General features: G+C 38.5%; 1 protein-coding gene across 1 annotated transcript in view; it reads right to left on the bottom strand.

Moving 5' to 3' along the window:
* Positions 1 to 2,248: 2,248 nt before the first annotated feature.
* LOC120422616 (uncharacterized) overlaps positions 2,249 to 11,745 on the bottom strand; it is a 64,307-nt gene continuing 54,810 nt past the window's right edge. Inside the window, exon 4 of the mRNA XM_039586110.2 lies at positions 2,249 to 3,747. Within this exon, the coding sequence (XP_039442044.1) occupies positions 2,713 to 3,747 (1,035 nt within the window). The 3' untranslated portion in view covers positions 2,249 to 2,712. The remainder of the gene's footprint in view (positions 3,748 to 11,745) is intronic.

Here is an 11,745-nt window from a genome sequence, read left to right as displayed (position 1 = left end):
AATAAACTGTCATGGTGCAAATTTTACAATCACGTGCTAGCTGTTTGACATGTGGCGTCGCGGTGTTCATCAAGCATTCATAGCATGCTATGGAAAATTTGATGCTTTTCTGGGGAAAACCGTTGGTTCCGAAAACCCCGGATGTATTGCCGTTGAGCTCGATGGGGGTTGACCGAATCGACCTGGTCTCTTAGGGAAAGTTGTTCTCCAGACGATTCTTCTCATTTCCATCCTAGAAGTTTCTACATGTTTTCCCTAAGCCTGTAGGAGCGAATGAACGAAAATTAAAAATTTCCCATAGTAAATCCCATGTAAACTTGAACTCGCTTGAGACAAGCCAGTTTTTAACCAAATAAGCTGAAATTTGGCGTGAGAGTCCCTATGGATATGCCCTACAAGGGGAACCACACCAGAACTTGATCTGAGAACTTTTCAAAATCCGTACCCACCCTAGTGGGTACGTTTTTCAAAAAGTTCTCGGATCAAGTTTTAGTATGGTTCCCCTTGTAGGGCATGCCCATAGGGACTTTCATGCCAAATATCAGCTCATTTGGTTGTAAACAGGCTGCGCGCATCAGGGTTAAAGTTTACATGGGAATTACTATGGGAAATTGAAACTTTTTGTTCAAACGCTCCTACAGGCCTGGGAAAATCACGCGCCAACTTCTGGTATGGTCAGGCCTATGGGAATGGTCTGGAGAACACTTTTCCCGAAGAGAGCATATGGATTCGGTGCCCCTTGACCTGGCGCATCGGAAAGCAATCCGATGTCTCCGGAATCAACGGTTTTCCCTCAAAAAGCATCAAATTTTCCTTAGCATGCTATGAAAGCTTGATGAACACCGCGACGCCATATGTCAGACAGCTACCACGTGGTTGAAATATTTGCAAAAAAAAAATACAAATTTGCTATGCAAAGATTTTGAATTCGACTAAATAATATCAGGATTACTCGAAATGATCATTTTCTACTTAAAAGAAGGTTTGCAATTAAATATTCCAGCCGTTTCTCACCCACGTGGTAGCTGTCTGACATATGGCGTCGCGGTGTTCATCAAGCTTTCATAGCATGCTAAGGAAAGCAATGCACCCAGCACCCAGTCGGCCTGGGTTCGATCCCAGAAGGTCCCGGTGGCAAATTTTGAGACGAGATTTGTCTGATCACGCCTTCCGTCGGACGGGAAGTAAATGTTGGCCCCGGACTTACCTAAAAAGGTTAGGTCGTTAGCTCAGTCCAGTTGTAGGAGTCGTCTCCCTGGGTCCTGTCTTGGTGGAGTCGCTGGGAGGCAGTTGGACTCACAATCCTAAGGTCGTCAGTTCGAATCCCGGGGTGGATGGAAGCTTAGGTGTAAAAAGAGGTTTGCGATTGCCTCAACAATCAAGCCTTCGGACACCTAGTTTCGAGTAGGAATCTCGCAATCGAGAACGCCAAGGCAATGCTGTAGAGCGAATAATTTGATTTTGATTTGACGAAAGCAATGGTTCAATCATCAAGAGGTTGTCATCGTAAAGAAAGAAAAACAATATGGTTTTGCATAGTTCTGTCAGATAGTACAGAAAAGTTTTGTTTCTTTTATTAGTTGATAAGCATTCAAAACATTTTTTTTGTTTCACTTTAATTCTTGTACACCGTAAGGTTGTTTTGCTGCATGCTTTGCTTCCTTCTTTCTTCATAATTGCTGGCTAACCACACCTCACAAAGAATTGGTTGCCTCTAATCTATATGTTTTTTTTGTTTGTGTATGATTTTCTCATACCTTACTGAGTAGAGTTTCTATTTACTTCAAATTGTTTTTCATAATATTTTCCTCGGCATGATTGAGGATCGCGGACTTGTTTGCTTCAAATTCTTTTTCTGAATTGAATTTATGTACAGGGTTTTTTTGTTTGTTTTTTTTTGTTTGTTTCATTTGTTTGTTGCTCACAATCTTACCTAGTCTAGTATGCTGCATTGTCTCTTCTCTTAGCCTAGCAAATCGAACGATTCTTCTGTCTTTGTTGCTAAAGTTTTGTAGTTTCACTTATTATCCACAGTTTGCCAAACTCTCGGAAAATGAGCGCTTGCGGGAAGCAAACAAAAATTACACACTTTGGGAGGAAAGATCACTTGAGCTGCGTTCTAACAAGCAGTCATCATTGCTGAATTCATTATTTTTTTGTTTTGTGTACGATATCTTTATATTTTAGGAAAATATGATTTCTTTTTCTTCTAATCATTTCACAAGTGTAAACTCTTGATTTCGTGCAGTGTACAAAAGCTACTTGTTTGGTTGCATCTTTTTGTTGACCAATCTATTCTGATTGTGTTTTTCATATCTAAACTTTTTTTATTTATTTTGTAGGTAACCTGACTCAGTCAGAATCTCTGATGATGTTTCTCTCTCTCTTTCTCACTACAGTAGAAAAGTTGATTGTTCCTTCTTGGATAAATTCCGGTGCGATTTCACTTTTTGTGTGTTTTCTCTGTGTTACAATTAGGTTAGGAATAAATAAGTTTAAAACATCACTTTGTTTTTTTTTACAATTCAAGCAAATATGTTTATACGTTTAGGATGTGACACCAACTTTCGGTTAATATAATTTCATTTGGGTGGAAGCTGTCTGTCAAAGTTCAAATCACATTCCACAGTGGTGGAGCCGCGCGATCGCGTTCCATCCCGCTACAATAAATAACCATTAAATGCTGCCCCGGACGTGGGGCTTTGGCTGAGGTCACGCGTAGCTTTGGGCCAGGTTCTGGGGCGAGGGCTGCTGCAGCTGCAGCTCCATGTGGTTCATCGCCGTCCCGTCCAGGTTCAGGTTCATATTGCAGCTTCCCCGCTCGACCCAGTGCCTCAGCCGGCCGCGCAGCTCTTCCAGACTCTTGGATTTGGCCTTGTTGATGCGCTTGTATTTGACGTCCTTGGGCTTCGTTACCGAGCGGTGATTCGACATGACCCGGTTGAAGTTCGTCACGGCACCGGCCTTGCTGCACCCATTGCTGGTGCCGCCGCCACTCCCACCACCTCCGGGAGGAGTCTCGCAGTCCCCACCCGAGTCGTCGCAACTCGTGTTCGTGATGATCACCGTCGTCATCGTTGTACTCATGATCTTCGTCGTGGTGGTTGTTGTACTTTGGCTATCCTTGGCATCGTCCGAGTTGTCCGACGAGATGCACTTCTCCGTCCGGTTCTTAAACTTGTCCCGCTTCTCCGTTACCGCGTCCGCCTGTCCGGAACCCTGCGGTTCCGGATCCTCCTCCACGCTGTAAACCGTCTCCAGCACTTCCGGCCTCCTCAAGAAGCAGTTCGACCGCCTCGTATTGTTATACTTCATGTTACTCGTCTCGATCGCGTCCGAGATCGACCTCACGATCGTCACATCGTTGTTCATCTTGTTCCCACAGCGAGACTTCAAACTACCCCCACCACCACCAAAATAAATCGAACTGTTACAGTCCGAGTCCACGTCCTCCAGCACAACCGCCGAATCCGAATCGTTCAACGAGTCGAAATCGTTGCTGTTGTTGTTGCTGCTCAGCCCCATCGACGGATCCATCACCACGTCGATGATCCCGTGGTCGATCAGCCGACTCGACAGCGTCTCGATGATCTTCTGCTGCCGGTAGATGGTCAACTCGCGCTGGTACAGCACGTTCGACACCTGCTTCTGCTTGCGCATGATCCGGGACTCCAGCAGTAGCAGCTGGCTCGTCAGGTAGTTCAGCTGCTCCGCCTTTTCCTTCTGCAGTCGGTGGTTTTGCTCTTGCTGAAACGAAATGGAAATAGTTGGTGTTACAAGATGGTTTTAAAATTTTAGTGGATTTGTTCAATTTTTGGTTCTGAGTCGATACGTTTACATAAAGGTGGGTCTACGAAGTTATTATAACAAGTTCATTTCCGAACATGATTTCTGGAGTTTTTTTTGAAAAGGTCCAATAAATCAAATTTTCAGTTTTTGCGTTTTAGGAGTGTTCGGCCAGGGGCCGACTCAGAGAGGACCGGATCCACCGGCGACCAACCTTCCAGCAGCAACGATGCGGACGAGCGGACCAGAGTTCGGAGGGAGTAAAACAACTCGGTTTTGGTGGCTCCTCCAGACGACTTGTCTGGACGGAGGCTGGATGTAAAAGAGATCGTTTTATTGGTCTTAACTTAACACATAACATTTCACAATATTCAAACATCACTCTAACTATCACAGATCGAAAGATAAATAATAACAAAGGCTCCTACGTTGTGTTCTAAATTGACGTCAGGTGACGTTTTCTTCTATTCACCACACCGCTGTCGGGGGGCATTTGTTTATGCTAATTTACACCATGGAACACTAGAGATGTTAGGGTTCCAACAGGGTGTTTTTTAATACCCCTGTTTCAAGGCGGTTTCAAAAACACCCTAAAAGCAAAAACAGGAAATTTGGTTTATTGGACCTTTTCAAAAAAAAAAACTCCAGATTTAAACCTCAGTGAGGAAGGCGAAACAGCTGTGAAGTTTCCGATTCTTCAGAAAAAAATTTTTTGGTCATAAGGAAGGCCCCCAAAAAGATTGAGCCAAAATCAAAATACAAGAAATTTTTTTTCCGAAATGCGGGAAGAATTGCTAAACCAATTTTTCCATGTCTAGATAATTAATTGAACAAAGCACAAATGCACCACCTAGATCGGCTACAATTTGAAGAGTAGGGTAGAGTAGTCATCAATGAGACACGGGGAACAATGATAAAATGGCTCTCACAAGACGTAGTTTCAACCAATCAGGCTCATATTTGGGGGAAAGGTGTGTCTACTAGATACACGTCTGCCATAATAGTGGCTTTGGTTATGGACGCTCCCTTGCAAAGTTATTCATACATGTTTGATTCTGGGGTGTAAAAGTAAATTATGACTAAAAATTACATTTTCGCTCATAGACTGCCATTAACACAAAAACTAATATTTCTCCAAATTTCTTTCGTCATTTCACAGGGCATTAGATGGGCTACAATGTCCTTTCATTAGGTTTGGCCAAAATTTAAAATATACCCAGAATCCAGGGCTGTCTCATTGTTCCCCACTCATTTCAGCCCATGGGTAACAATGAGACACTTTGATTTTTCTCCATTAAACTTTTCAAAATCTATGGAAATCTTTCAAAACATGAATTGGAAGTGAATTTTGGCATATTTAGTGAGTTAGAACTTCATTTAACCAAAAATATAAAGTTATTTGGTAAAATATAAGGATTTTACAAAATTTAAATACTTTTTAGTATAACTGTTGTTATTTGAAGTTTCAGGTTGGCAAAATTGCTTTAGAATGTTCAAGGCAAGTCACCTGCAATGGAACAATACAAAAACATGATGTTTTACTAGAAAAGTATTGATTTTCGTAGAGTGTCTCATTGTTCCCCACCTGTCTCATTGTTCCTGCCAAGTGCGTCTACAATGAGACAGTTGAATAACTCTGGCTGTAGAGGTCGGATCGATCTCATATTTTGGTCAATGTTAGAACACATTAAAAGAAAGAAAATGCAACAAAAAGCTCTTTAAAACATGCTGATGAAAAAAATACAAAAACCGTTGAAGTTTAAAAACCAAAAGTGTCTCATTGATGACTACCCTACCCTACCCCCTAGCTCAGTCTTCTTGTGAGTCAACACAAAAGACACACCACTTCAAAGGCCAATAGAATTCCCACCGGGCAAAGCGAACTCGAGCCAGACGATGATGTCTTAATGCAGCTGGGGGTGCTTTCCTTGACGAAATGGCAAGCGGAAGGAAGCCCGCTCCGGAGGCCATTCAGGAATTTGGTGAAATTAATTTTCCTTCTCGGAAATTGCCACCCTGTGGTGGGAGAAATTAAGGAGCCGGGGGTATTTTTGGAGAGTGATGAACTTGAGTTTTTGAGCTCTTTGTGGGGGATTCTTCTGTCGTACGAAAATTACATAAATTGTTAACGCATTATAATGAATCTCTATTCAATAAATCCATCTTAAAACGAATAAATCAAAAGTCCCAATTCTTCCGATTCCAGCGCAAGCTACAAATCTTCCCCGAGGGCTAACAAACGAAACGCAAAAGGACGAAAGCTTCCGGTGTGTCCGCCCTCTTTTGGAAACAAATCATCCCACTCCACCGGGCCCCGTTGTGTCAAACGTGACAGTTTGATGTGTCGTTGGCGTTAGAGTCAAAACGGAAGTTGACTCTGGGAACGATGTTGTAGATATTGCCACCGGTGCCACCTTGGTTGTGATTCTCTCTTGCTGTAATCGTTATTCGGTTGCGAGGTTCAGATTTTTATCGTTCACAAATTTACTACTTAGAGTAATTTCTATTTTTAATTGAAAGTAAATTTACATGTAAAATAGGTAAACTTACGTCATCCTAACTTACGCATTTTTGACACAATATCTGTATTTAAACGCGATATATTCACATTTCTTTATACAATTTTGAAAGAAAACATCAAGAATCTTCAAAATATCTTTTCTTAGTTTAAAGTAAATTGTGCCAAGAAAGCATTATCAAGTCACAAGATATACACTCTGGCATCAAGATGTCAAGTGTGCAAACATGTAACGTGTGCGTAACTCGTGTGATGTTCTCGAGGGTACACACCTTAAAAAATTAAATAAAAGTGTTTGGTTTTACCATGACAGGTGTGTAAATTTACTTTTCTGTATGTTATATCACATTTTCCATCCAATTGATGTAAAATTACATCAACTATTATCCTGTTATCCTTTTAATTTGTTATTTACTGTGGCAACTTTTATGTTAAAAAGTGTTGTCGTAACAGTCTTGCAGAATCCTTCAAGAGCTTGAATTCTCTCAAGGAAGGCAATAAAACCTCAACCTTGGTTGTTTCTCAAGTTTCCAGAATAAATATCGGCAGGAATCTGGCAGTACGCGGTAGTGGAGTGCCGATGGTGGCGGGTGCAGAGTGTCAATTGAACTTTAACCAAGCGCGTCAATTGAATCAAGTGTAATTGGCGGAAGCGAATTGCGCTGGCACGACTGAAAGGATCGGTATTGATTCACGTGAAAGTGTTACACATTTCGCAGAAAATGTCAGATTGAACCAATAGCGACAGTGATTAGCATTGCGGTTTGGCAGAGTCGTTAGCACAGATTGGCAGGCGAATCAAAATGTTTAGATTGAAGCTGTTTTGAAATGAAATATTGATTTATCATTACGCTGCCTTTGGGTTTTACCAAATTGAAGCTTACTGATTTCAGCCCGAACAATTATCAACTTTACGTACATCTTACATGATCAAAACAATCAATTTGAAAAAGTTCAGAAAAGACCAGAAAATAACATTTTCTCCAAACTCGTTTTAACATACTGAATTTCTAAAAACAAAAAATTATTATGTGTTTATTTAGAGACATAAATTTGCTACTGTGGACACATTTTAAATCACGTACAGCCATCCCACATATTCAGAACATCCACCACTTTTGTGATAATTCATCAAAAAGATGCCAAATGCAACTTTTCTGTCGACCCTACTATTTTAAGGACCTTTATTTTGCAAATTTTGCATTAGAATGACTCTTTGTTGATTTTGTGGCTTTCAAAAGCATACGATTGAGTAGTAGCTAAAACTTTTAAAAACTGGTCAAAAACGGAAACAATCATAACTTAAAAAAAACTTTTTCTTAAAATTCAGCAAACTTGTGAAGAACACATGCAATACATACCATCAAAAAAAATATACAAACCATATTATTGAAAAAACACGTCTTTTTTTAATGTTAAAAAATGGCGTCACGAGATATCGAAAAATAGAGGTCCGGTTTGTGATTAGGGACAAAACTAACTCCATAGAGAGCAATTCTCTATGAAATTGGCCGATTTCGACCATTTTTTGTGTATTTTTATTTGGCTCAAACTTTGTGGGTCCATCCCTATCACCAAATAAGCTTTTTGGTGTCATTGGTTTAGCCATACAATTTTGGCAGCAACAATACAAAAACTGTACGTAAATATTCGAAAATCTGTACATTTTAAGAATTCCCGAGCAGACGGAAATAACTTGAGAATAAAATTTTTTGATGCTTGAAAATACTAGGCCAATAATATTTTATGCTATTTATAACAAGTTTTGTTTTTCGCCATTATGATTTTTTTGTTATTGGATTTTTATTGTTATAACAGACTAATAACATTTTGAGTAATTCTTCGAACAAATCTCTGTTATTATTTTATGTTATTTTAAGAACTAATCCAATCACCAATAACAGTTGGAGTTATTTTTCCACAACAAAAAATGATATTCCAAATTTGTTTTGGCTATCAATCAATATCAGACCAATATCAAATTTTGCTATGATAATATAAACTGTTTTAAACTCTTATGCAATAATGAACTTTGCCAGAATATTCCATAACACTTTTTATTATTTTCACTGTATTTGATATTGATAACTATGGCATGAATTTTGTTACTACCGTCGGACCGGGATTTTTTTTGTTGATTTGGTGTCTTTGGCAAAGTTGTAGGTATTGATGAGGACTATCCAGATTTAAAATGGGCACACGGAAAAAAGGGGATTTTTTAATAAGGCTATTGCAAATATTTTTTGAAGTTTATGTCCCTTGACTCTGGCCAAAGTTGAGGGAGAGGGCAAAAGAATAAAAATAAATAAACAATTTAATAACAAGGTATGCCATATACATTTGAATGGAAAAAATGTTTTAAAATGCATTTTACACCTGCCCAGTTGTTGTGCACTCGTTTGTTTTCAAAATATCTAAGAATTGACGAAATTTCGTCGCCATCGTGCTAACTTGTCGTACGTGCATTTTGGGCCAAATTGAGTTAAGAACGCCATTTTGTGCAGCTCGCAATGCCTCACCTTTTGACCTTCACAGATCCCCAAAATTCGATTTCAATCCTGAGATATTCAACAAAAACCGAAAAAACTCCGTGCATTTTTGTCACTTTACATATGAAAGTAGTTTCAATCTTGTCGTGCTATCTTGTCACTCCCTGAAAATTGATGTAAGTGTGACAATTGCCAAAGGGATTTCAGGTCAGGATGCGTTTGACGCACGTACAAGTTAGACTACTGTAAACATTTGTAATTATAACTCGGGACTCCAGCAACCAACTTCAACCAAACTTCGGGACAATGCACAGAATGATCAGCCAAACAAAACGTGTTTGTTATTGTTTACATTGTGTGCTCTACTTTTCGTTTATTCAAGGTCAAACATTAAAACGCGTTTTTCTCGGAACGTCGAAATGGCGGGTGCGACAAGATAGCACGACGACGTCGATTTGCTTTTCGCAAAAAAATGCAGTTCTGTACAATGGAACTTTAAAAAAATTCAAAATATATTTAATCGATCCCAGACATTCTCAATATGATTTTAAACGCAGGAAAATGCATTTGAAATTGTTTTCAGAGACATATACTTTGAAAAAAATATATGCAACGGCCTTACTTTTTTTTCAACAAAAATGCAATTTCCCGAAATTTATGTTTTTTTTTTAATTTTTGTTTTTTCATATGTTTTAGAGGACATATGTTTAAAGTCATTCAGAAGTGAGGACCAAAATTTTGCCAACGAGGATTTTTTTAAATAGTGATTTTTTTAAAAGGTAAAATCTTGTACTAAAAAAAATTTTCTATGTAAAATCGAATTAGCAATCAAAATGTACATTACAACTCTTTAGATCAAGTGCACCGTTTGCAAAATATAGCCATTCAAAGTTAAATGTTATCCGATAATTTTTTGTTTTTTTTTATATATATTTTTTGTAAAGTTTGAAAAAAAATGCTATAAAATTGACTGAAAAACCTTGCAGATTGGACCTCTAGTTGATGAGATGAGCTTGAAGAAAACGGAAAATTTATGTTTTTTAAACACCCCCCAAACAAACCTCTAATTTCTAATGTCAAAATCTCAGAAACTAATGGTCCAATTTTTAATGTTAAAAAATGACACATTTATGAAAATTGCCGATCTCTATTTGCATTTTTTTAATCAAGAATAATATTTCAAAAAAAATGTAATATTGAATGTTTGAAAAATAAAAATAAAATCCATTTCTGGGATTGGTGGAGAATTGCTCATAGGATAATATTTCAGACAAATGAGCAATTCTCTGAGATTTCGGTCACATTCAATATTACGCCCTTTTTAAAATGTTAGTCTTGGTTTAAAAATTTTGAAAATAGTTTTTCGAATAGATCGGAAAATTTCACAAATGTTTCATAGTTTAACATTGAAAATCGGACCATTAGTTGCTGAGATATCAACGTTAGAAAATGGTGAGACTTAGAAAACATCAATTTACTGCTTTTTAAACCTTTGCATGGCAATATCTCATCAACTAAAATAGAGCAAAATATAGAGAATTTTCTCAGCCTTTCAAAAATATTTTTTCAGAAGTGGGCAAACATGTGCACTGATTTAAAAAAATTGAAAAACTGCGACTATTTTTAAAAAATTACCTAAAAATGGCTCTAACATGAAAACGGTGCACTTTATGAAAATTTCAATTATGAACTTTTTGATTGAAAATTTGATTTTACATCGGAAAATGAAGTTGGAATTTTTTTGCGACCAATATTTCGATTTAAAAAAAAATCAGTATTAATTCGAAAATTCATAACTCGGTAAAAGATTTTGTGCACAACCTGGAAATTTCTGAAAAGTTGGCATTTTATGTCCCCTAAAACATATCAAAAAATAAAAAAAAATAAAATAGTGTTTTTTTTTTGCAAATCAAGTTTTAGTGACAAAAAGTTAAATTAAAAATCAACACAGGAGCGGCCGTGGCTGACTGGTAACGGTGTTCGCTTTGTAAGCGAATGGTTCTGGGTTCGATGCCCATCTGCTCCCAACGAGAAAGTTAAGAACACATAAATTTGAAATGATGAATATGACCGAAAAATCAAAGTCGCTCGAGTCGGGGTTCGATCCCCCGTCCTTTGGATTGGTTAGCAAAAATGCTAACCACTAGGCCATGTCGACTTGGTGAGCGTAGACTGGAATTAGGAATACTGTTACAGAGAGCGAGTTGTGGCGCTATAACCACGGCAAATAGTGTCCAGGGCATTCGTGGAAATACAATGTCCCATCCCAGAGGGTCCCGGAGTACCAAACCTTCTTAGCATGGTGCTCCCAACGAATACAACCAAATCTCGGAGCGTATGGTGGTGTGTCCCCACGCTTCTTCCTCCCCTGTCGATTCAGAATTGTGTTGTTGTTCGAACACTCCGTGCTCAAACTCAACCCAATTACGAGTCATCTCTGCGATACGGCTTTACGCAGTAGGCCTGGCCGCTTTAACGTTTGTGATGTTTCAATGCATTCCGATGCAATGGCGCACTGCAAATGTTAATGAATGACAAGAAGAGTGCTAGGCGTCATCTAACCTAAGGCACTCTCCAGGATCCCTTCGAAAGATTGGCTGCGCTAGGGTCTGATTAGATTAGATTAGATTAGATTAGATTAGATTAGAAAAAGTTAAATTAAAAATCAACCAATTTTTTTTATCGTGTATAACTTTTTTCAGTGTAGTCCTTATCTATACCTACAACTTTGCCGAAGACACCAAATCGAATCAACAAATTCCTTCAAAAGATACAGATTTTTGAATTTTCATATTTGATTTTTGTACACCCAACTGGCAGTCGCATGATTGTGATGCATGGCGGCATGAAAGTATATCAGAATCTGAATGAAATCTGTCCTCATGAATTTTTTGCGATATAGGAGTATGACATTTTTGCTCGTTACCGACAATTATCGACATTACCGACGGC

Source organism: Culex pipiens, chromosome 2, assembly GCF_016801865.2.
Source record: "Culex pipiens pallens isolate TS chromosome 2, TS_CPP_V2, whole genome shotgun sequence".
NCBI classification, from domain to species: Eukaryota; Metazoa; Arthropoda; class Insecta; order Diptera; family Culicidae; genus Culex; species Culex pipiens.
Note: the sequence above shows the minus strand (reverse complement) of the source record. Positions and strands in the feature narration are given on the sequence as shown.